Source organism: Falco naumanni, chromosome 1 (genome assembly GCF_017639655.2).
Source record: "Falco naumanni isolate bFalNau1 chromosome 1, bFalNau1.pat, whole genome shotgun sequence".
Lineage (NCBI taxonomy): Eukaryota > Metazoa > Chordata > Aves > Falconiformes > Falconidae > Falco > Falco naumanni.
In genome coordinates, this window is record NC_054054.1 from 26,555,970 (window position 1) to 26,581,825 (window position 25,856).

Genomic DNA, 25,856 nt, shown 5'->3' on the forward strand with positions numbered 1-25,856 from the left:
CTGTTTACGCATGAACACAGTGTTATGGTGCACAGACAGATGTGTAAGGCAACGGAACCTAAACACAGTTGTTCTTTCTCCTCTTGCTGATTCCCTGCAAATAAAGGGAACAATTTTGCAGTACTTACCTGTGCATTCCCTCATTCCAAGGGAGCTCTTCAGGCCTCGAGATCAAATCCTTTATATCTTGCCTCACCAGATAACTGTGTGTCTTCCCACCAGCCTCAGTTGTCTCTTAATGTGGACCAGAAATAATACTGAATTATTCTTGACACTGTTGACAATAGATATGTGCTGGTACTGTTGGGCTGGTTTCTATCGAGCTCTTCTAAATCGTCCTGTTGTTTGCATAAGATCTGCTGGTCAATGTGCCAAAACCCAGCCACACCTCACCCATGGAGAATGTGCCTAACGCTCTCAATTTGCCTTTTTAAAGACCCCTTTACGGTGGCCACCAGAATGGGCTTCCTGGCAGGGCTGCAGTGTAATTAATGATATTAGAAACAATAGCAGCTAATGGGTGAGGTCACAAACAAGGGACCTAATTAGGCATTCACTTAACTACTTCCATATTTAGAGAAACACTTAAAGTGTGTATTTGCATGCTTTTCCAAGCAAGAAAACTGAATAAGGACAGTAGATTGGGGTTTCAATAATGAAATGCGTTCGCACATGAATTGTTAAGAAGCACGTAAGTTAAAATGTGATGCACCGTGATTAGCTGCATTGTTTATTTAAAATCTTCGTTAGCAAGAATAAGTGTGTGAAATGCAGAGGGAGAGGAGCTGAGGCAGCACTGAGCCCAGCACAGCGTGTCACGCACCTCAGGCAGCAGGCCTGGCCAGCACCGTGCGGCCTGGACACATCTGCCCTGACATGGCAGGCGCACCTTCCGTTTGCCTTGTGGGGTTGATCTGAGTATTGCTCATTAGCAGTGGACGTCAAAGGGATGTTTATAATGTAGCTACAGCATCCCACAGCTTTGCGAGTACTTTTCTGGAAACTTTGTGCTTTTGGTTTGTTGTCTGGGTGTATAAACGTCAGCCAGAGCACTGTGTGGTGATCCTGAGGCAGCATGTGATTTCTGCTGCATACGGGTGTCTGAGAAACTGCTTTTTCCTTCTAGTTAGACCAGGAAATAGCTGTGGCTGATGTCGGTATGTCCAGATTTTTTAATGGATGGTTGTATGGAATAACTAGTACTTTCTTCAGTTGCCAGCTATATCCTAGTGAAAATGATGGCAAAATTCTCCTGCGATGCATTGATAAGTGATGGTATTGTTGGGGTTTTTTTGACAAACAAATGACAAACATTTGGTTGTCAGCTGCTATAGGTAAAGCTGTGCATTTGTGGTAGACAGTGTTAAAGTTTAACTGATGAATCACTTCATCTTTCCATGAACAGAATTTCTCCCTAATGCTCAGCAGGGTGAAGCCCTAGCTGCCATGATAGATAGCCCATACCTGCACCTGGCCTACGAGACCAGAGGTTGTTTCTTGACGATTAACTCCCAGGAACCAGAATTAATACTGAGGGAGGGGTCTGTTGAAGGATCTGTTTTAACTCCTTGGAAAAACTTTGCCCTAAAACTTTTAAAACTGTTATTTGGGAAAGACCTAGTATCTTTAAAATGTTCAGGAGGTGGGAAGGAGCAGGGAGAGGCAGAGAACAACCCCTAATGAGCTCAGGATAACTCAGTGATTACTGGCTTTTGTGGCTGCATTTTTAAAGCTCTCCTGTCTAAGCTATGTCAATAATTAAAGATCCAATGAAGGATGGGTAAGCAATATTTCCCACATCCTTGGTGAGGTCTGGGCGATCAGAGTCTTGAAATAGACATTCGGTTGAAAAATTCCTCAGTACCCCGAACTGAATCTGTTTATCTCCTGTGCTGCAGCAGAGGTCTGCAAGTAATTTGATAATGTACAAAAAAGTTCTTGTTCAGTATCATTGAGTCTTCCCTTATTTTGGGGTTATTGTGATGCCACATATTTGTCTTTTCTGCTGCATGGTGCCAGTTAGTATTTCTTTGTATGGAAATATCTTATGCTTCCAACCATTTCACTGCTCATCCTAAGATTTCATCAGTGAAAAGTAAGTATTTACATAAAAATCAACAGTACTTTATAAGATCTTCTTTTCTGCCCACGATAGTCATGTCAAAGATACTTTATCAAAACCAAGTTAATGTAATTGCAGTAATTTTCAGGTGCTTTTTTTTAAAAAAAGGGGGGGGGGGACAATCTTTTTTTGTTTGTTGGCACTACAGAGTTCATACTTATGTTTGTGAAAATCTTTATGATACACAATAGCGATTTTATTTCCACAATATCCTGAAGGCACCCATGCTTATGGAGAGCAGATGGAATTCTAGTTTGTGAGTCAGTAAGCCTTCAGGAGAAAGCCTGAGGGTTGCATTTCAGCCTCATCTACTTCAAGACAGGGCAGATTGCTTAATGCCAGCAAGGGGGTATGCCAAGTAGGAGTAATGTGTCTCAGATGTAAAATACTGTCAATGTTTAAAGTGTGTCATGTCCTGTTTGACATGGGTTTTTTCCCCTCCCTGTCATCCAGCATATACCTCCCTTCTCTTCCTTCATGAAATAAGTGTATGACTTTCTTTTCCTTGTCTTTAGTTTTGTTTGAAATCTTTTCCCAGTTTTCTTGGTCTCTGAATTTCCTTAATTCCCCCTGCCTCATTTTCTCCTCACTCACAGATGCTTACAGAGGGCTCACAGAATTGGACATTCCTCTGGGAAGCCTCATAACATTTCTTTGCATCTGTGTTTTTCATGGAAACAGGACTGTCTCACAGTCAAAGCCACAGCATGTACTCTCTGTTGCCGGACTGTGCTGTGACAGTGCAGTGACACAGCTCTCGCCTGGGAGTGCCAAGGTGTCATTTTGGCAGTGTCGGAGCAGCCCTCCCTGGTTTCAGAACTTGCAGCTTGGGCTGCGGTGGCCACTCAGCACGACTCCTGGAGCTTTTTATTTTCCCTTTTATCCCAGGCTTAATGGTTGAGTGGCAGGGAGTTCCCATGCTTTTCCAAGTGAGCCCAGTGGGGCTTGTTCAGTGCAATCCAAGTCTCACAACCCCAGTAAATTCTTCTGGTGCTTTTCCAGGGGCTGAAGTATGAGACCAATTTAAGGAAATAATGTAATGCACTGCAGTAGTAAAGATACCATACATCCGCATGTGATGACAACTTAACTGCAGGTACTCTGTGGGTCCCACAGGTTATTTTTATTATGTCTCTGAAAACAACCACAAGCTAGGAAAGTGACTTAATTCCTTGCACTGATGAGGCATTTTTAGAGGGTATGCTGTTCCTCTGCTCTGAGTTTTAAATAGGCTATCCCCCCTCCTGCTGGCCCCCTTTCTTGATTAATGCCTGGAGACTATGGATTTAGAATGACATTCCAGGCTGATCTAGTAACAAGGTTTGGATGTGAAAGCTGCGCGTGTCGAGCCAAGCTGGAGTCCTTGCTATGCCAGAAATGCATTGTTTCAGCACTCTGTCTGGGCAGTGCACCTGCACATATGTGCTTGAGCTGCCACCAAGGAAACCTTCCTGCGATTCTGCTTCTGATTGCATCCCTGGATCAAAATGTTCTCTGTAGCAACATGGTATCTGGCTGGCTCCCTCTCCTGCGCTGGTATACCCTGAGGTTTGTGGAATACTGATACCACACTCTCCAAGATGTTCAAAAGCTCACATAAACATTTGGTAATTCGGATTTATTGCCTCCTGCGCACAGGCAGATCGCACATGTTGTAACCACACTGAAAACATTTCCTGAAGAACAGCAGGAGAAGGGGTAGAAGAAGCATGGGCTAGCATTTAAGGTGGGGAAGGAAAGGTCATTCTTCTGTTCTTCATGTTCTTTGAAGCAAATGGTACCATTTAAAGCACTTACTAGAATTAGCGAGGTAAGGAGGCACACCATTTTTTTTTCCAATGGAACATTTAAATTATTTCTCATATCATGTAATCCTACATATATCATACAATGTTACAACATATAATCCTAACCTTTCAGCTGTAAACTGATACAGAAGTCAGAATTTTCACATTTGACACTTTTAATGAAAACCCCACAACTGATGAATCAGACCTCTCACATCTGCTAAAATAAACAAGGAAGTAGAAAATGTTTTGATAATAGAGGTCCTATTATTTGTTTAAATAATGCTACACTGAACACCAAAGCTGGGATAAGGAATGGGAGTGCTAGCTCTGATCTGTACATTCCTGTGTGGCTTCAGCCCTACGTGTCTGAGAGGAAGAGTTGCAGTCTCCATTGGAGAATGTGATATTTGTCTCTCTGGCGTTGCATCAAATGACCCTGTACATGCAGACAGAGAAGGGTGGGAAAGGCATTTTGGTGGAGGCTGTTTGCTGTGGAAGCTCCTTCCCTCATCTGCAGGGCAGAGGAACAGTGATGGCCCTTGGCTTCCAGTTGTGCCAGCAGCGGGGTCACAGTGAAAGCTTGGAGCTGTTGTGGGCCATGATTTGCCAGGGTGTCTGCAGTTTTGCCCGAGTATGTTTGCATATGTTTAATAGATGGGTGTTCATAGACTTCCTTCTTTAATTCTACAGTAATTTTCCACTGTGTTCACTGTTCCACTTAAACACTGATACATGCCTGCAAATACCTCTTGATATATGTGTTTCTTGCAAAATTATAACTTTACATAAAATACTGAAGTATAATACAAATAATGTTGTGTTCTGCTGTAGTGAAATTTTGTCCTGAAGAAGACGGGTGATAGGTTTTAAAACAAATGTATAGGAGGCAGAAGTTGTGGTAGCATGTAGGTGTAGTTGGATGCATAGGAACTGGTAAGATTTCTCAACTTTTGGCTGAGAATATCCCTTTTTCTTACTGTTGGACATGGCAATATTCTGTTCTATATATGACACACACATCATATTTCCAGTACTCTAAAACATTCAACTACGTTAAGCAGATGTGGAAAAACAATGATTACATAGGTTATAAATCTTAATATTTGAGAGTTCAGCTTAAAACATTAGGGAGGGGAACAGATTATCTATGTTTTTTAATTTAAAACTGCTAGAGAGTTATTAATCTGCTTGAAGTCAGTTTTTCCCATTGTTAAACCATTGTGCCATTCCAGTGTTTTGGGAAGCAATTAATCTTCATTTTTTTCTTGTGTACACCCCATAAGCACTGTCTTCAAAGAGATAGGTTTCTTGAAAACTTTTTTTGTAATTGTTTTGCTAAGTTCTGGCCTCTGTCATTTGTCCATTGTGGTTTGTAACACTGCTGTCTGTGCTGCCTGGTAGGCGGATGTTCCCCATCACTGTCACATCTTTGCTTTTCCCCCCTGTCACTTTGATCCCTTTCTGTGTTAGATGACAATTGTTTTTTCTTGCAGTCTTACAATTGTTTTTACCTACATGGCAGTCAGAGTAATCTTACTTTAGCTGTCAAGGAACTTTATGGATATGGTCTTTTGCAAAGCATGTAAAAGACACTGCTGTCTCTGTTGTTACTCTGTGAAATGCTGCATATACTGAAATGAGAGTTGTTCTTACATTGCTTCTAAATGAGAGATAACTTCCTAGGATTTGCAGATGATGATTCTGAATATCCTTCTTTCAAAAAGAAGCAGCGGCTTTGGCCTAACATGGAGCTTTTGCATTCACCTCTCTGGAACAGGGTGTTATTCATGTGTAACGTGCAGATATGTAAAAGGCACATGCGGCTGCTCTCACTGGAGCTTTGTCCCAGTCCTCCCCCTTGACTCCAGTGGGACTAAATTTACAGCTTCAACAGGAGCCATGGGGGTGGTATTGGACTTTGCGGGTTTTGAAGCAGATCACAAAATCTATTTGTTCAATATTATTTGTGATAATCTTCTCATGTTATGTCCTGGGGTGAATATCTCCAGGAAAAGATGGCAATTTTAAGGCTTGCAGACTGATACACTCTGTGAGGAAGTTAGTGAAATTAAGCTGTGTAAGATTCTGAAAGTCAGCAAAGCCACGCAGTAAACTCCAGTTAAAACAGTCAGACTGGGGCCTCTCAGCCATAGTGCCACTGTTCCTCTTTTTGGATGGGACATTTTGAGTAGTTTCACATTTTGGTGTTACAATACTCTTGATGCTACATATTCATACATTTTGGTGAAGATATATGCAGAAAGAGTAAAATGCACTCCCTGTTGTGGTCTGTGAGTAGCAAGCAGAAGTCAGTGTAAGCTAGAAAAAAATTGCTCCTGAGTTGTAGCTTGCTGAGGATGTTGTTGCGGTTGTTCTTTATTTATAGTATGCAGTCATATCCTCTTTACATCTGCATATTGAAGATGAACAGGGAGAGTGATTTCCTTAAAAACTGTATTGCTGACTTAGTTTATTCAATAGGTTTGCTCTTTGTAAGGCTATAGATTATGCAGCCATTGAAACTGCCGTATTAAGCGTGCACCTTCTGGATATCTGATTCTTTGAATCATACAGAAGGTGTAACGTTCACCTTGTCAGCTGTTTATCTAAACAGTCTTTTATGGAATAGTTGTAGTAACTGCAGTCCCAGTAGTCCTACATATCAGTTTATCCTGTTTTGAAGAGATTCAATCATTCTGCATAAGAACATAAGGACATGTGCTTTCTTTGGTTGCTTCCTGTGATGCAAATAACCTCTGGTTGTTTGCAGCTGGTGTGAGTAACAGTTGCCATGGCCAACTCACTCTCTTCGTGCCACTTTATCAGCATCCTCTCTCCGTCACATCAGATCCGTGATCTATGTCCTGACCTTCAAAACCCAGCAAATGCTTTCAAGCCCCTTGTCCCGTGTCCTCATGTATGCAGCACCCCTTTAACCATGTGAAGTTCTACTTCTGTCTCTTTTTCCTGCTTTTCCTACTGTCTACTGTTAGTATGTACAACCTCTTCTGGTTCATACAGCCTCTTCCTGGAACATTTTTTCTGACCCAAGCATGTGCAGAGTTTTCAGTGCACTGTGTAGCCCTGTTGTATTCAATGTGTTTCATGTAGTTTGAGGAACTGGGGCCTCTATCCTTTATATCCCTCCAGATTTTGAAGAGGTTCTGGTTATAGACTGTTTCTCCTTTTCATGTACAAGTAGATGACAGTTTGACTATCTAGTTTTACATGTGTGTGTCACATACATAAGCTTTGCAGTCTGATTACAAGCTCTGAATCTATTTTAGAGACAAGGAATGTGAATACCTTGTATGACGTTTTGCTTCATTAATATCACAGCTCTGCCGCCTTGTTTGGATTGAAATAGAAAAGTTGTCTGCTTGATTCCCTGTCATCTCTTTGCTCTGTTGCTAAACATCCATTTAAATTAGGCATGTCAGTCTCCCACATGGATAGTAAGTTTGCACTGTGAAAGCATTAAAAGAGTCCAGTCTGTTTTCAGTCGTTACGTTGATTTGAGCCATTGAATCTATACGTTGCTGTGCATCACATGGATAGTTGAAATGTGTGTAGTGGTGGCTTATATCAGTTTTTTAGCAGAAAAGAGGACAGGCACTGCCTTTTCCTGTTTCGAACATTCAACCGTAAGAAAATAATGCATCCTACCAAGGCTGGTGTTTGCAAGATGCACTGCCTGAAGTTAAACCTACTGCTTTTTAAGGAACTAAGTTAGTTAGTTTTTAAGATTTTGTTTTTACACTAACAGCTGTCAGTAGTTCTCCCCAGACTTAGCAGTCTCCTGGGTGCTCTGGTCCCACCAAATTGCAGCAAAACAAATCTTTTTTTCTCAACTAGTATTGGCAAGCTGGAAACTGCAAAGCCCATTTTGCAGCAGTTTTTCCATCCTGAACCTGGAGTTTGTAATCCAGAGGTTTTCTGAGGGTGTGTTTTACAACAGCCCTTCAGATCTAATAAGCTTAGGAGTGACCATTTTCTTCAAGACAGGGTAGTCCTTTCCCGAAAAGCTGGCATTTTTGCCGCTTGAAGGGAAGTTAAGTTACTCAAGATGGAAACTCCTGATGCACTCTCATCACTCCTGTTCCTGTGTGTTTAACAGCTGGGGTCACTGTTATATATATATATATATATATATATATATATATATAAAATCCTGAGCATATTGCAGAAAGGTGGGGGGTGGCAGGAAGGAGTTGTGGAGCCATATTTTGAAAATGTGCCTAAATATTTAAGATTTGTCTTCTAAATGTTTGTGTAGTTGACAAAGTTTGGAGGATATGAGACTTGTTATGCAACAGCTTGCAGAAAGCATCAAGGCAGGCCAGTGCCCCACCTCCACAGTGCCGGAGATCTGGCAACTTCACAGTCTTCTGGACTAAGGTGCAAGAGGAACTGAGTTCTCAGGGGCTGAGATTTTCCGCGTGCCATTTTCCAGTTCCAGTGGGAAAGATGCATCTAAATGTCCCCAGGCTGCTTGGAAATTGCAGCCTTATTCATTCAGCAGGCTGGTTGCTCTGAGGATTCCCTCAATGCCCAAGCCATTAGGATTTCAAAGGATTTGCATTAGTCAGGTCTGGGAAGGAGTAGGAAAGAATCCTTTCCATGCCTTGAAGGTTAGCTGTCTCCCCTGGCTTTACCTCACACCACTGAAGTAAAATACTAGGAAAAAGAAGTGTTCATTTTTCATTAAATTATTTTTCAGCAGTTCAGCTGACAATTAGAAGTTTTAGCACATGGTTTTATAGAGGAATTCTTTCTGGACTCAACTCTTTGCCTAAGGAGATTACAGTTTGAAAGGAAGAAAGACCCCTGGAAAGAAACCACAGGAAGACAGACAGATACATGCATACGTTAAGCATGCTTTGAATACATACCTTCAGAAAATTCATCATTTCATCTCAGATGCATAATCAAACTTTGATCAAGAGGCTAATTTATTTATGGATGTTAACCCTAGTTCCTTCAGGAGGGAAGGTGTTGGAGAAGCTGGCCCAGCTCCACAAGTACACATATCCAAATTGATATGCAACAATACTTTGACATTTCCTTTACTAGCTCGCCTACCTATCTAGCTGCCATTTTGTTCCTCCCGGTCTCTTCCTGCTCATCATGTCTAACTATGGCAGAACCAACAAAGCACCTAAGTGTTGTTTTTGGTGCAGCTTTGGCACACATCTGAAGGTCATGTTTTTAAGTGTAAGAGGTGTAGGCAGGTGTCAGGGGGATTTTGAAACCCCCACGGAAGCTCCCTGCAATGCCGCCCGCCTACTACAAGAAATTGTAAAGAAATTTCAAGCTTTGGAAATATGTCTTGGCACTTACCTGCATCTTTGGCACCTGAAGCAATGAGATGAATGATCGTGGAGAGTTGCAGTTGTTCATCATACTCTGGCTTTTCATTAGTGTAAGAGGAAAGCTAGCATGTGAACCTATGTGACAAACGCACAAATGTTCTGCTGCGATGCCTTTCTTCAATTCTAGGTTGGCCTTTGCTAGGAATTCCCCTCAGATAATCAGATAATAAATCTTTCCCTAAGATTTTATTCTTTTCCGAGGAAGATTCAGTGATCTTTTCTCCCATCTCATTACTGATCATTATATATTCCTTTGTCTGCTGTGGTGATGAACTGATTTCAGTAAATGTGTAGTGAATGAACTAGAGGTCCCCTGTTCTCCCAAGACCATGGTTCAGAACCTTAGCTGGGCACAGCACTTGGTGTGGAACAGGGACAGAGTGACTGCTGTGTGCACATTTTTGTTGATAGTGCTTGCTTTGTTTATATGGTTTGGTTTTGTTTTAACACCAAAGGCCTGGCTAGGAGGGAAACTTTTATGACTGAGATTTTTATTATTATAGGGTGTTTCTTTTGACTCCCATCTGAAGAAACTTTGAAAAGGCACTTTAGGAAGAAAAGAAATTACTTGATTGCCTGATGCTATTGCGATCACCATGCACTGATATGCAAAAGAACAAGCACTCTGGTTTTGTATGTCAATCTATCAGCTACATGTAACTTCCGACAGGCCTTCAGTGATTATTAATTTCACAATATGTATAAAATATTCATCCTATTGTTCCTTCAACAATTGCATGCCTCTCTTTTATCTTCTTTGTTGTAGCTTCAAGATAAAACTTTTTCTTTTCATGGTCCATAAATACTAATGTGCTGGGTGGTTTTATTCTTTAAAGATGGAGAGAACTAATAAGACAATAGATTCTGAGTGATTACTGCACAACTTCTGGAGCCTGATAGCAGTTTCATAATTTCTTGGAACGAGGCCTGTAACCCCAAGGACTTTAATTTATTTTCCTTTTATTGCTTTTATTTCTTCTGTTTTTCTTATTAATCTTAGCCTTCGTTCTGAAATGCAAAAGGTGTACCCAGCCAAAGTTCAAACAATGCTGGGAGTACTGAGCAGATTACACAAGAACCATCTTCGCTATGAGAAACATTTCTAAATGCTCCAGTGCTGAGAGTGTCTGCTAACACCCACTGAAAGCAAAAGCAGATCAACCTGCAAGTTGAAGCTCTTAGACTACCACTTGTGCTGCCAGCAGTGGAGGGCCAAGGTGAATTGCAGAAAGGAATAGAGTCATAGAGTCATTTAGGTTGGAAAAGACCTTTAGGATCATCAAGTCCAACCATTAACACAGGATGGCCAAGTCCACCACTAAACCATGTCCCTAAGCACCACCCACATCCACTCTTCTTTTAAACACTTCCAGGGATGGTAATTCCACCATGTCCCTGGGCAGCCTGTTCCACAGCTTGACCACACTTCCAATGAAGAAATTTTTCCTAGTATCAAGTCTAAACCTCCCTTGGTGTAACTTGAGGCCATTTCCTCCTGTCCCATCAGTTGTTATATGGGAAAACGGACCTACCCCCACCTTGCTACAGCCTCCTTTCAGGTAGTTGTAGAGAGCAATAAGGTCCCCCCTGAGCCTTCTTTTCTCCAGACTAAACAACCCCAGTTCCCACAGCCGCTCCTCATCAGGCTTGTGCTCCAGACCCTTCACCAGCTCCACTGCCCATCTCTGGACACGCTGCAGCCCCCCAGTGTCTTTCTTGCAGTGAGGGGCCCAGACCTGAACACAGTACCTGAGGTGCAGCCCACCGGTGCTGAGTACGGGGGACGATCACTGTCCTGGTCCTGCTGGCCACAATCTTTCAGACAGAAGCCAGGAAGCTGTTTGCCTTCTTGGCCCCCTGGGCACCCTGCTGGTTCATGTTCAGCCAGCCGCCAGCCAGCACCCCCGGGTCCTTTTTGGCTGGGCAGCTTTCCAGCCACTCTTCCCTAAGCCTGTAGCATTGCGTGGGGCCCTTGTGCCCCAAGCGCAGGACCCGACACTTCTCCTTGTTGAACTTCATACCAGCTCAGCTTGGATGCCAGAGGGGCGGTCAATTGTGACAGTTCTGCCACCCAGCCTGCAGCCACCCGTGTCTTCCTGCTGGTGCCACAGCCCACGCATGCCCTGCGTACAACACAAACGCTGCTGGGTGGAGGTGGAGTGTTGGACACAGGGACACAGAGAGAGTAAAAGCCCCTTTGGCAGTGGTTAAGAAAAGGATGTCAGCTGATTCATATGATACCAGTTGCGATCCTTTATCTGGCAGTGCCTGGTCTTCCATAATATACAACTCTGGCAAGTGGAAGTGAGTTTAAGAGATGGAGCAACACAGCTAATGGTTTCACTTTCACCTCGTTTTTTGTCTGATAAAAGACTGTTTTGTTGTGTACCTGTTTGCCCAGAAGTACATAGCAGTACACAGCAGGGGTGAATCAGTTCTGTCAACTCCAGCATATGGCAGCAGTCCAGTGTTTGGAGATAGAGTGTAAATATGCAGCAACAGTTATCATGGAAAGTTCTGCCAGAGTTTGAGAAACTGTACTGTTTGTGAACTCTGAAATCACCTGAATTACCTGGGTCATCCCAGACAGGCAGTAACATAATCTCCCCATGATGATATTTTTCAGAAGGGTTTTTCTGGTTATTTTAAGTATTTTTAAAAAATAAGCAGTAATTCTCTTGTTTAATTTCCCATTCGTAGTTCTCAGCCCTGCTTTGGGTTGGCCTTGGCTGGATGCCAGGTGTCCACTAAGCTGCTCTATCACTCCCCTTCTCAGCAGGATGAGAGGGGAGAAAATAAGATGGAAAAAACCCTCCTGGGTCAAGATAAGGGCAGTTTAACAAAGCAAAAACGAAGGGGAAAAAAATATTCTCTACTTCCCATCAGCAGGCAATCTGCAGCCACTTCCTGGGAAGTAGGGCTTCAGTGCACATAGTGGTTACTCAGGAAGACAAACATGGTAATAATGACTTCCCCAACTTCCTCCTCCTTTCTCTTAGCTTTTATTGCTAAGCAGGTGTCATATGGTATGGAATATCCCTTTGGTCAATTTGGGTCAGCTGTCCTGCTATGTCTCCTCCCCAGATTTTGCCCACTCTCAGCCTACTGGTGCAGGGGGAATGTTGGAGAGACAGCCCTGATGCTATATGAGCACTGCTCAGCGGTAGCCAAAACACGCGTGTTATCAACACTTTTCTAGTTACCAATGCAAAGCACAACACTGTGAGGGCTGCTGTGGAGAAAATTAACTCTATCTCTAGCCAGGCCAAATATAATCTCCACCCCTTATTCCATACCATTTGTGTCATGCTTAGGTCCCACACAATTTAATACACACACACACATATACATATATGTATCTTCTAACCATCCCGTTCTATTTAATTCTTATTACTCTTGGAGAAGAAATCTCTTCTTACCAACACTCACAACTTAAACTACATACTTAAACAATCTATACCCAACATACAGGTTTATACATTCTCAGTAACTACTTTCCCCGGTCATGTAACAGATAGCTATTACTCTCCCATTACATGGGCTTCCTCTGCTCCTCCAGCTGTGCATAAGAATGGGCTGTGGCTTTGGGCCCATCTGTCAAGATGGGTGTTCAGAACAGGAGAAGCATCATGTTTGGTTGTTGGGCACCAACACTAGCTTGGTTTGTGTCATCATTGCAGTCATCTGGTTCCTTGTGAAACTTGTTCTTTGTCAGTTCAGGTCATTCCTGCTACATTACTTCCTATGACATACAACTTGCATCACTTTATTTTCCCCCCAAAGGTTAAACCTCCTTGAGGCACATTCTGGGTTTCCCCATCCTTCCACATTATCCACTGCCTTTTCCTATGGGAGGAGCCGTCCACACTGCCTTCCTCAGCCACTTCCCTATGTGCACTACAGGGAACTTATCTTCTCCCACAGTATGTAAGGGTTTTGTTAGGGCAGGGCCAGGATGGTTAGCAGACCCTCTGGTGTTAACCAGCCAAGTGGCTTCTGCTAAATTTGTATCCCAGTGCTTCCATGCCCCATTGCCCAACACTCTCAACATAGTCTTTAATAGTCCACTACATCATCTCTCAACCTTCCAGAGGCTTGTAGGTGATAGGGGATGTGATGCATCCACTCAATGCCATATTTCTTTGTCTAGGAGTTTATGAGGTTATTTCAGAAATTAGTCCCATTGTCTGATTCAATTCTTTTTGGGGGACCCCATGCCAGAGCAAGGGAAGAGTGTGAGGAGCCCTCCCTCTGAGGAGGAAGGAGCAGCAGAGACAACATGTGATGAACTGACCACAACACCCATTCCCTGTCCCCTGTGCTGCTGGCAGGGAGGAGAGAGAGAATTTGAGAGTGAACTTGAGCCCGGGAAGAAAGGACGCATGGGGAAAGATGTTTTTAAGATTTGGTTTTATTTTTTGTTAGTATTTTCTGATTTGATTGGTAATAAATTAAACTAATTCACCCAAGTGGAGTCTGGTTTGCCCATGAGAGTAATTGGTGAGAGTGATCTCTCCCTGTCCTTATCTTGACCCACAAGCTTTTAATTATATTTTCTCTCCACTGTCCACCTGCAGAGGGGAGTGATAGAGCGGCTTTGGTGGGCACCTGGCGTCCAGCCAGGGTCAACCCATCACAAGTCCAAACTTAGGAAAGGAAATCTTTGGCACTCAAAGGTACCTTCAGTCAGCGGTATGCTGTCTTGTATCAACCCTGCTGATTTTTTAAACATTTCTTTGCACTTGTTAAGGTCCCATAGGAAAATGTTCTACCCAGAGGTGAGGGAAGTTTGGGAAGAATGAAAGTCCTAAATATTAGAAACAAAAAGGGAAACTTAATATAGCAGTTAAGGGTTTGGCGATTTTAATGACATCCTCCTGAAGCAGAAACTTGAGTCACATGCCTAGATTATGCAAACTGAAATATGTGGCCCTATTGAAGTCATTCGTCTTTGAGGGAAGCTGAAGTGCAATGGCTTGTGACATAACAGGATGAGACAGGAGAATGGGCAGTTGGTAAGGTAGCACAGAGAGGCACAGGATGAGTGTCTGAATCCCACTGTGCCTGTAGGATACCCATGTGAGGGTGTGTATGCGGACAGAGCAGATGTATCATGTGCTCATTGTGTTACACCTCTTTGAAGTTGTCTTTGATTCATAGATAATTCAGGACCAGAAGAAAACTTACCTGATGACTAAGCTCTGTGCAAAGAATTGTTCAACAGGCTCTGTCTGTGTGTGTGAAAGAGGGGAAAAAAATCCAGCCTTTTGAGATGCTGGTAGACAGACCAACAAGATAAACTATACAGCAGCTGTTAATGGGGACAGATAGGAGAGGTGTGTGCTGGCGGTAACTGAGAACATAGATAGTACTGCATTTTTCAATATAAAAATGACTATTTTATATGAAGATTGGAGGTTATTATTTTGTCAAGAAAAAGGCTGAAAAACAGAATCGCGGGACAATAGCATTTTTTGGCTGTGGGGATTCCAACTCTCTTGTGTAGCAGAATTGCTTTCTGAGTCCTCTTTGTGTTGCTGCTGTTCTGACTAAGAAGTGCGCCAAGCCGTAATAAACTCAAAATGCACCATTTAGTTAATGCATCGATAGGAGCTGCATACAGTAGGAAAGCTTCAGACGTACAGCCTCCTTGAGGCACTTCTAGCTTACATCGTAGGACTGAGATTTGTGTTATGCTTTTGTGCAGTCTAGATGTATGTTTCCCGGGCAGTGTGGGTTTATAGTTTGGTGAAGCTCATACCGTCCCATTAGCCATCTTGCATTTATCTCCACCGCCTTTCAGTGCATTGCCTTTCACGGTATGCCCATGAACTCATGAGAGCTGACTTAGAGACTTGCTGAGCAGGCATCCGGTTTCATATCAGGTCAACAGAAGTTGCAGGTGCTCATCCTTTTTGCATAACACACTCCTTTTTCCTCCTTGATATAGGGAGAAAGGGCCAATCTTAGAGGCAGACCCTAGGCAGGAAGTGGAGCAGCCGTGTGGCTTGAGGCGTTGTTGGGAGGAGAGGGTAAGGTCAAAGGGTTACAGTGCTGAGAAGAGCTCTGCAAGCCCTTTGATTTCAACAGTTGCTCCAGCACACCACCGCCACTGTTAAATTAAAAGAGGCCTAAAGCTGATCTCCGTGCCCCACTGGACACTTCCTCGCGCTCACTGTGCATAATGTTTGTCATCAGTTTTTGTGGCAGGGTCTCCTGCGCAGAGCACTTGGCTGACTGCACATCCTCACAGCACTAGTTTTGTGGTGTCACATCAGGATCTCAATCGTCCCACGGAGCGTTGAGTTCATCACCCTTTTGCTATGGAATCACAAGGGAACAGGAATTGGCATGGACGTGCTCCTTTCAGAGCTCTTCTTGCTGAGTGTCACCTATGTGTTTTTTTAGAAGAAACGAAGTGAAGGAAGGGAAAAGGGAAAAAAATATTTGTTTTTAAAGCCATACAAAAAGGGGGCAGTCAACAGCTCAGGGAGGTATTTTCAAACTCTTGCTATTCTTAAGCTTCATTGCCATGGAGTAGTTGTCATACCAGTGACGAGCTGTGATGTGTTAGTTCTTGTCCTATGCTTGTTGAACATACTGGGTGAGCAACAGCCCTCCTGCAACCGGTGGCAGCTTTGCTGCTGTTCTCTGTTGAGTGGAATTTTAGGGATTGCTTGGGAGAGATGCACAGGAACAGCTGTGTTCAGGAGTTGCTGGCCACAAAGCGTTGCTGCAGGAGCTGTCCAGATTTGAGCCAGAGGGAGAAGCTGTACCTCTGCTAGGCTCAGACGTATCCAGTGCTAGCTGGTGCAGTGCTCATCTGTAAAACTGCCTTGCAGCAATCAAATGTCATTGCTGACCCTGGCGATGATGGGGCTGTTTCCCAAGTTCAGAAATGATCCACAGTGAACTACACTAAATGTAACTGCTAAATGGCAAAGGCAGGCTAAAACAGTCTTAAAGTTTATTTCTGGCTGCAGCGCTGAACATCCTCCTACCATGCTGGTTCTGAGCAGGGAAGCTTGGCCACAGATTAGAGGCAGAGATCCCTGTTACTCCCAGTGCCAGGAATATAAAGAGGGCACATCAGACGCTTGCTGTCTGCTACAGTGACTCCTGCTTTGTACCTGCATGTGCAGCAGGCAGTGCTGTGCTTTTCCACTGTCTCTAGGAAACCCAGGCATGAATTGGTCCTATCCAGCCAGATGCTCATTTCTAACAATTTTATACAAGAGTTCATTGGAATTACTCCTGATGTACAACCAGCTTGCAAGATCAGCCACCTGAGTTTAGCTAAATGCAACAGTTTTAATTCAGTAGTGACAGTGTAGCACAGGTAAGCAGGAAAAAAAATCACCAAAATAGCTACTGTGGACAAATCAAAGCCTTGGTTTTCCAAAGTACTGTAGCATATCTCACCCTACTCTGGCAATCATTTGATAAACATAATTATATTTCAGCCAAAGCTGCTTCAAGATGAAGAAGAAAAGCAAAACGCAGCATCTTTAAATTTCTTAGGTTGAAAAAGTAGCTTGTTCTTGTTTAACTAGAGGTCTGTGACATGCATCTTATTATGAAACAGCAGTTGGCATGGAGTCAGGCATATGTGCTCTATTACATCGTGTCGTGTCCCACCAAGGCATTGACCTTATTTGCACCAGAAAGTTGTGGAAGGACTGACAGGCCAAATCCCATTCAAGTATGTTGCTACTTTGTCATATTTGGCAAGCGTATGCAGAATGCCAGTTTCCCCCCATTAGAACGATTACCAGAGTGTTCCTACTGGAGGGCAGAAAGAAAGAGAATGCCAGGATAAAGGTGCTTCTGCTTCTTTTTATCGCCAGTTCTAGTCTTCTTTGTTGTCCTGCATGCCCCTGTCTCCCTTGTCTGCACCTTTCTGCTGCTGCCCAACTAAAGCAAGCTGGTCTGTAAACTACCAGGAGGAGGTCTGAAGCCAGATAGTTTGCATCGCAAATTCGTAGAACCACAAACTGAAAAAAGCTGTTGAGCCATCATTGTTTATAATTAGTTTTTGACTGAAGTCCCAGTCTGCTATAGGGAATGGTTTTATCTTTGTGTATGTGTGGGTGGGAAGAGAGAAGTAGAGAACTGAATCAAGGAACCAATCCTTATCCTGAGGGGAAGAAAGAATAGGGTAGTATAATCTAACCCTACGGGATCAAAGGTGGGGCCAACACAGACATAAACACCTTTACACTATGTTCTGTCTCCCTGATTTTGCTGATTTAAATAGTAAATAGTAAGTTGGGATAACAAAGCTGTTACCCTGCAGATGCACACCTTCTTTTGGTCAGATGATGATTGGCAGCCCTCAGTTTGTTCAGCGTCTGGAGTGCTCTCTGATCTGTCCACCTCTGATGCACCGTGTCATTTCAAACCCTGGAATAAGCTATGTGAGAAGCTCTTCCATCACAGCTAATTTCCTACTGCAGAATAAGGGGAAGAGGGGGACAACCACACTGAGGCATCAAAATCCAGTTTGAAACCTTGCCAAGGATTTGCCTCTAGGAAAACAGTTGTCTAGCTCCCTAAATGTGAGCAGCCACAGGTCTCAAACCAAAGCACCCCATCTCCTGGCTGGACCTGGCAATTGGGACTCTGTGGTTCTGCCATAGGCCCATGTATCCTAGGGGAAAATCTCCAACATTTTTTGTGCCCTGGCTCCCCCCAGCACTGATGAGCTGTTATAAATTCTGCCTTACATCTCACAAGAATGTCAAGTGGTTTAATGCATGTTTACAAAAGGACCCAGAGATTTTGGGATGAAAGACATTCTATAAGCACCATATGGTTTGATGTGCTGCCATCCTGGTACCCAAAGGATAACTTCAAGGACACAAAACCCTGTATTCAGACTCCTGTGTTCTTGGAGGGCATCTGCCTGCCTGCAGAATGAAACTCCACTCAGAACAGAATTAGCTGATGAATGAAAAAAAACTGCCTCATATTTTAGTCTGTATTCCCAAACACAGCATGTTACTTGTTATATATATCGCTGCACCAACAAGTCATTGTCTAAAGAAAAAATGATGAAATTAACAAAAAAAGCCAAGAGGTATTCTTATTGCAGTTGGACTATGGACACTGCTAAGTCTCTCATACTCCACAAACTTAAGTGTGATGCTGAAAACTGTCACATTTGTTCCAAAACACATGGTAATCAAACAAAATAATAGTAGAAAAAATGTACGCTGAATTTCTTTTTTCTTTGGCATTTGGTCATGTTGATCTGATAGCATGTTTTTGTCTCGGGATAATTTAAATATTTAGACACATGGAATTCCACTAACAAAAGTTAGTTTGGTTAGATTTGGATTGTAGTAACTCCTAAATAGCATTTACTGCTGAAGTTTAGTTTCATATTTATTCTAGAGAAAGAAACACAGATGAGATGGGATTCCTAGGTCCTGATTTCTAGCCCCCTCTTCTTGCAGCAGCCTCGTGGTAGAATGTATTGATTATAGTGAGCAAGTTTTACCTTAACAGTAACTGGCAGGGGAGAGACTGCTCCAGAGCAGTCTTCTCCAACCCCTTGCCCCTCTGGTCAAAACTTTCTTCTGACCTCCTGCCTGTTTAGGCAGTATTAGGAGCATGTCCTGCTAGTGTGTATTACTTTGTCCTCCCGGTAATGCTGTCCTCTGCCTGCAGCAGCCCTTCTCGTCCTACCTGCTGAAGGTGGGTGTGAGGCTTACTTGAATCTCTTGATGTCATCAGTTTTCAGTGAAGAGCATGAATAAAGGTATGCAGGGGAAATTTCCTTTCACAGCCAGACATCTGGGCTTCCTTAAAGCAGCTGCCGTCTCACTGTCTGCTGGTCTTTGTTTTAGAGAACATAGGAATGCCAAGAAGCTCGGGGCTTATATGTGGGAAAGGCAGTGGGAGCATTGCACGGGACACTGCCCCATTCCCTTTAGGCCTCAGTACAGGGTTCAGAGAGATTCACTTCGTTTTGCTAGTGGGTTTGGCATTTATGTCTCACATCTAAGCACATGATGAAAACTAATTTGTCATGGAGTGAAAGAGAACATAACAAAACTGTTTTGTGCTAGACATTGATTTCCCAGAAGAAAGGCTGTCTGAGCCCTGATTTTGTCCTCATTGGCTAAAATGGGGAAGTATGGTAGGAGAGGGACTGGAAACTTGGCAAAATGCAGGAAGTTATTATCTGACAGCTAACTGACTATTTCCACCTTCAGACGTTTAATTTTTTTAATGAATGTGAGGAAGTCTTAGCAAGGAAGAGAGAAGTCCCCCTCTGCCTCGAGATAATGTAGAGGAATTCCTTCCTAATCTGGTAGCAGTCTTCCAGCAGAAACAATCTCTATTTGTGCAATTGGACTCATTAACCAAGTTGTGTCCTGGGAAAAACTGTATGGATGAAATAAGGTACTGAGTAGAGACTTAAAAGAATCTGTGTATTTAGTCTGTGTATAAGTTTGTGCATGTTCTTATTCTTGGATCTAAACAATGAATGAAAAAAATCTTGTTTGCTACTTAATACAGGTATTCTGGAGCATTAAATAATTCTATGGATGACAAATTAAAGTGACCGATTAGCATATCAAAGCAAAGAAGTTATTACTGCTAAGCTGAATGAATTGTGTCCACCCACCTTTCACTCACTTTCTGCAGGCATCTAAGCGTTAGGCTGAGTGAAGTTCCAGATGGCAGCTTCTACTTGCGCTGACTCACTCACTCGAGGACGCAACTTTGAGCTGAGCACATTCTACATTATCTGCTTGTAATCCAAGGCTATTGAGCTCAGTGGGAAGTCACCCACTGGCTTCAGTGATGCCAGGGTGAATTCTGTAAGGGCATGATAAATTCATCGCCAAGTCAGTATACATTGCTCCATTCCTACCAGAGACATTCAGGATGTAAAAAGGTTTAGTATACTTAACAGTGAGGCCTATTGTTTTGCACTTTCAAAGTGAGGAAGAAATCAAGATGCTTTAAAAAGCAGAACCATCTATCTAGCTGGAATGGAGTACGCTTTCAGAAGGCAGGAAAATTAAAAGGTATTTTCAAAATTTCTTGAATCCTCCTTACACAGAGTGATTTCAAGGGTTCCTCCCCTCTCCTCTGTCTTTTGCAAAAGATGCACTCATCTGATCAGCAGCAGAAATGCAGTGTGCCACTTCAGTGATCAAATGAGTATCCCAGCATGGTATGTGTAGCAGTGCCATTGCACTATGCAATTTGTAGGTACATCTGATCTGAAATCTGATCTGAAAAGGTTTCTGAACAAATACTAACAGTGGGCATGCCTGTTAGTTGCCTGTGTAGCAAGTACAAAGCCCAGAAGGGCTGAGGTCAGGTGCTAAAATGTTTGAGAAGCCAAACAACAACAGTGTGAGAAGGCTCCAGGAGTTCCAGCTCTTCTGACTTGGGAGAGAGGCTGATAAACCACTAAAACCCTCCTTTGTCCATTTTGTGTTTGACATAGCAGGCTGATTCCTTTTGACTTTTGTTTAGCACCAGACATTTTGGGAACTGGCAAGCACAGTCAGCCTGATGGAATGGTTTGCTCCAGAATCAATCCCAGGCTGACACCTGCAGCTCTTGAGGGAGCTGGGATTTTCCTCAGGGAGCTGGAGTTCAGCCCCACCCGCCACCCCCCGCTGTATCTGGCTCATAAGGAGACTTCCAAAAACTCCTTACTACCAGAATTATATTAAAAACAAGAGAAAGGAAAGCAGTAAGGCAGCAAGAGAGTTCCAGTGAGATCCTAAGGGGAAACTGTTGGTTCTCACATCTGGTTTGCAGATCTGTGGTGGTCTGAGAAGCCCTTTCAGGTGGTCTCCAGAGCTGTTTCCATCACAGTGGTAGTTCTCAAGCACTACCACTTCCCACTAGTTATACTCAGGCTCTGAGTCTCTTAGTAACACTAGTACTGAGTGGATGAGGAGATAGCTAGGGGCCTTGGTTTTGGTTTGCCAGAGATCAGACATGTAGAGCCACATTTGGGCAGGTTTTCTAATATTTACAGTGGGTCTGTCTGGCTTTCAGAGGGAATCAGGAACTACTCAACATGAACAAGGAGGTCAGAGTCTGCCCTTTAAGCTGAAAGAATGACATCCATTAAAAGTACTGAACTTCTGTTTCACATTTTCACAGCTTTTACAACTGGGATAGAAATGTCAGCACTTCAAATTCCAGCGCAAATTACCAAGTGATTGCCGAAAATGCCTGTGGACTACTCTTCAAGAACAAAAATGATAGGAAAATAATAAACGTGGATCCCAAGGTAAATGTCTTCCTTCCTGCCCCAATATTCTAAATAGCCTTTATGCAGTGGAGCTTGACTGCTAAACTGTTGAGTCCAATTGCAAACAGTGTCTTTATCAATACACACCTAGCATTTCAGGCTCACTCAGACATGCTGTTGCCCATGTTAACACAGCCGCTCTGGTCCCTGTCAGGATAAACTTAGCATAGCTTGTTTATGACTGAGTGTGTCTAGGTCTTTCCGTTGTGATGACAAACATCAGAACCTGAACTGACGGATAAAATGGTGAGATTTCCAAAGCAGGGGTTCTTTTACACCCTGCCCCTTTGCCTGCCCGTTTTTCTTTCCAATCAAAACGACAAACTGTCACCACTACCGCCAGGACAGGCTGCAGGCCGAGGCTACGTCCTATTAATTGAACTGCTGAGAAGTGCTAAGGAAAGGGAAGCACAGGAAAGGGAATGGGCTGAGGAGGAAAGCAGGACTGACTGGAAGATGTGAGGACCAAAGCATGGGAATATATAAGCAGGTACATCTGATGTAGAACGACACTGTGTTTTACTCAGAGGATGACACACATGTCTCTAACTAAAAGGAAAAAGTACTAAAATGTTGGTGATGTCCTGGGGCTGCTGGTCCCTGTATCCATCTCCTCTTAAAAATCAGACCTTTATTACGAAACATGCCTGCAGGTGGATAAAAATAAATACATATTTGATAAAAATAAATAAATATTAGGGTACTTTGAATCAAAAGCTGCAACCTGAAGGAACTGTAATGTCCCAAATCCTGGCAAGGCCTGCTGAACACCATCAAATACAGAAAGCAGAATCCGTTTCTGCATCTGAAGTGCGGGCCATCTTCTACCTCAGCACTTTTGCAGTGGTGAACTGAAACTGGCAGAGTTCCTTTCCCAACTGCACATAATCCTTGTTCTTGCTCCTTAATACAAAAGATTTGAGAAGTCCTGAGGAAGGCAGCCCCATTAAGGTAGTTTAGTTCCTGTAGCAGATTGAGATCGTCACGGGCGTAAGGGTCAAACTTGGATTTTAAGCCCTATCACTTACAAAAGAGAAATCTGACACTAGATGCATCTTCTTGTGGAGAGCTGTGTTTCTCCAGCATGCAGTAAATCAGAAGGACTTATGACTGAATAAAAGAAAGGAAAATATTTGTGCCTCAGTAGTGCTATAAACTGGATGAATGTTGTCTCTGTGTCTCTCATGCATAACTGACAGCACAAACGTGTGCTTTGCTTTCACCTAAAAATGGCTCTGAGCCTATTATTGCTGAAGTTGTTTGGTCTCTACCGTTTTGTTTACATAGCAGTTGAATCCAAACAAAGCAAATGCTCAAATCGTACCTGGATATCCCGTTTTCAGCCATGGTTGAAAGCTGATTATATTGCCATGGGTAATGTTACAGACAGCTTCCCTCTACAAGAAGCCATGTTCCTCTGGTGCCAACCGCGCTTTTTTAAACTTTACAACTGAAGTCCTTGGACTATAGTTAGATGTGATAAACACACCCAGGCTTTGGTTACTCTCCAAACCAACATGAACTAAGCTGGGCAATAATCGGGTTGGATTTCTACAGAACTGATCTAGGATGATGGTTTCTTTGATGTGCTTCCCATAAGAGATGGTCACATATGAATAGTAACACTACAAAATATCAAATTATATGCATTTCAAAATAAGTGCATTGGTTTGTTAGAAATTGAAAAATGCATACCTAAAAATGTGTTTGGTTGCATTGAAAGTGGGCCACCAATCCAACTTCCTGCAGCTGCAGAACATCTGTAACAAATAACCAGCTCTTTAGTGTCTACGTGAAAGATCCTCGTGTGCCAAGAGTCACACTAAGAAGCATTTGTGTGTGTACATTGCATCCCCCTACGGGTTGCCGGGCGCAGGCCTGTGAATCCCCATGAGATCCATCTGGCTTTGGATTTTCTGTAGCACTCACTGATAGAGATCAAGCTTTTGAGGAGTGCTTGCTGTGGGCCAAACCGAAATCAGCACAAGTTCTCTCTTGTGGAGTTAAGTCTTGAACAGACTTTAGGACCAGCTGCCTGATCTTTGCAAGCAGGCGTCCTCTTTGACCAGTTGCTTGTCCACTTGTTCCTGGTTGTATTTTAGCTAAAAGAACTCTTATCACTGTCTTTGCATCTGCTAAAAGCCTTGCAGGAGAAATGGAACTGTCTGGTGCCAGGACATTCATCTTCAGTGAGAAATCCCCACCCTCAGAGCTAGCTGCATTCATCAAACTTTATGTTCTGAGGGAAGAAGAAGAAAATTAATGACATAAAACCCAGGTCTTTTCTCTCTCCTGACCAGGTATCTGTAATATTCTGTGTTTCAGGCCTACTCAGGAGACGACATGGCCACCAGCTGAAACCGATCTTGATCTCTATGTTGTTATCTATGACCATATCATCAGAAGAGGGACCTAAGGTCTATCTGTGTGGCTCTTCTCCCAGTGATTTGTTTAGCTATTTTAAAGTCCTCTGAAAGAAAAAGAAGCGGTTGAAAGATCTTTACCTGGTGTTCAGGGGTAGAAAGAGGGAATTTTATAGGGATTTAGAGTTCGTTTGTGCTTTGCCCCCTAAGGGATATAAAGTGGAAGGAAGACCTCGTACAGGCCGTAGAGTCCGTAGGTGGGTCCCTTGTTTGTCCTTGGGGTATGTGAATTGCAAAAGCACCTAAAGGTAAGACAGAAGGCTTGGACCCAGCTTTTTGCTACTACTCCTAAGGCAGCAGGGTGGCTGGGACAGAGGTGCTGCATTCTTTCCTGGAGTAAAGAAAAGAAACTACTGTTCCATAGCCCCTCAGCAACAGGATGCTTTAAATTCTTCCTGGGAGACTCTTTTCTAGGTTGGCGTGGACATCTGTTGAGCAGCTAACACCATGTAGTGTGGACCAAGCCATTCACAGGGTAGCAGGGAGAAGTTGTACCACATAGGCCAGTAAATGTAAAGAAATCTGCAGTGTTTTGATGGCGTTAATGGTTCCTTGAAAGGCACTTTTCATCCATTCCTGCTCTTGGTGCTGTTCTAGTACCAACTTGCCAGAAGTTCAGGCAGCAACGCAATGGCCTAAGGGACTCCCTTCCATTCCTGGGGCACTTGGGGAAGTTGCCCGTACTTACATGACCCAGCTGGTATACCAGCAGCGTAGCTGTCTGCTTACCAGAGAACTGGAAAATGGCACAGAGCTAAGCAGCAGAAAAAACTAGCAGGAAACAAAAGCGGGAATTACAAAGAAAAAGGATGTGGAGGTGAAGGCAGAGGAAACAAAGGTAGAAAGTGACTGGATAAAATTCCCTGGACCTTTAAGGGGACCGCATGATTATAGTGATCTTTTCTGGACTCAGTACTGTGAATTTGTGAGGCGGACAAGTTAGGCAACTCGGACAAGAAAAAAGATGGTAGCAGCACTGCTAGGCTCACCATAGGGCGAGGTTTACCTGCCGGCCTCATCGCAAGCCTGTTCCCTTTGGAAAAGGCTGAGCGCCTTTGGTCTTAGCAGTTGGTGTGTTAAAGATCCCTTTACTGCAAGGAGAGGGAGTGTTCCAACAATTACAAAGTGAAAGTTGCTACTTCAAAGCTGCAATAATTTGGGAGAGACTTAGAACCCTTGTTTTCTTTCTGGTAAAACTTTAAAAGTTGTGAAGTTCTGCCATTTCCAAAATACAATAAAATCTTTTACTGTGACAATTTGCTTTTACATTGAGCGCTTCACCCCACAGCACCCTGAGATTTCTGCAGCAGGTACGCAAACTGGAGGTTAGTTTACTGCTCCCTGACCTGCAGCTGGGCTGCGGAGGACGCTGCCCGCCGCCTGCCCGCGCCGCCGGCCCGCTCCCCCGCTCGCCCGCTCGCCCGCGGCTCCGCTGCCATCGCCGGGTCAGCAGAGCCCCCTAGCGCCGGCGGAGCGAACGCCGGCAGGGGGAGCTTCCCGGCCCGCGGCGGGCAGAGAAACCCAGCGCCCGCTGGAGCCCCTGGCCTCGGAGCCGCTGGCCTCGGAGCGGGTGCACCCAGCGTACAGCCCGAGCCTCCGCCCGGGGCTGTGGGCGGAAGGAACTGCAGTCCGAGCCTGCGTAACCCTTCGGTTTTGCACAGGGCCGTGCGCTGGAAACTGAAGTCTCCAGAGGGAAGCGCTTGCGCTGTTAGGGCAGGCTGCTCCTGACCTTGGCGCTTCCAGGTGTTTCCTTCGCGCAGCAGTACCGCTCCTTGCATCGCACCAGAAAACAGAGCTTCTGCCGTGGACCCGGCTTTGCTTTGCTGCCACTGTGTCGTGAGGCAGCGCAAGGGAAGG

The 25,856-nt window shown here is 43.8% G+C and overlaps 1 protein-coding gene across 1 annotated transcript in view; it reads left to right on the forward strand.

Moving 5' to 3' along the window:
• The window catches only part of CFAP299 (cilia and flagella associated protein 299), a 221,640-nt gene extending 199,209 nt beyond the window's left edge, over positions 1 to 22,431 (forward strand). Inside the window, 2 exon segments of the mRNA XM_040582333.1 lie at positions 21,426 to 21,555; positions 22,294 to 22,431. Of these exon segments, the coding sequence (XP_040438267.1) occupies positions 21,426 to 21,555; positions 22,294 to 22,431 (268 nt within the window).
• The last annotated feature ends 3,425 nt before the right edge of the window (positions 22,432 to 25,856 follow it).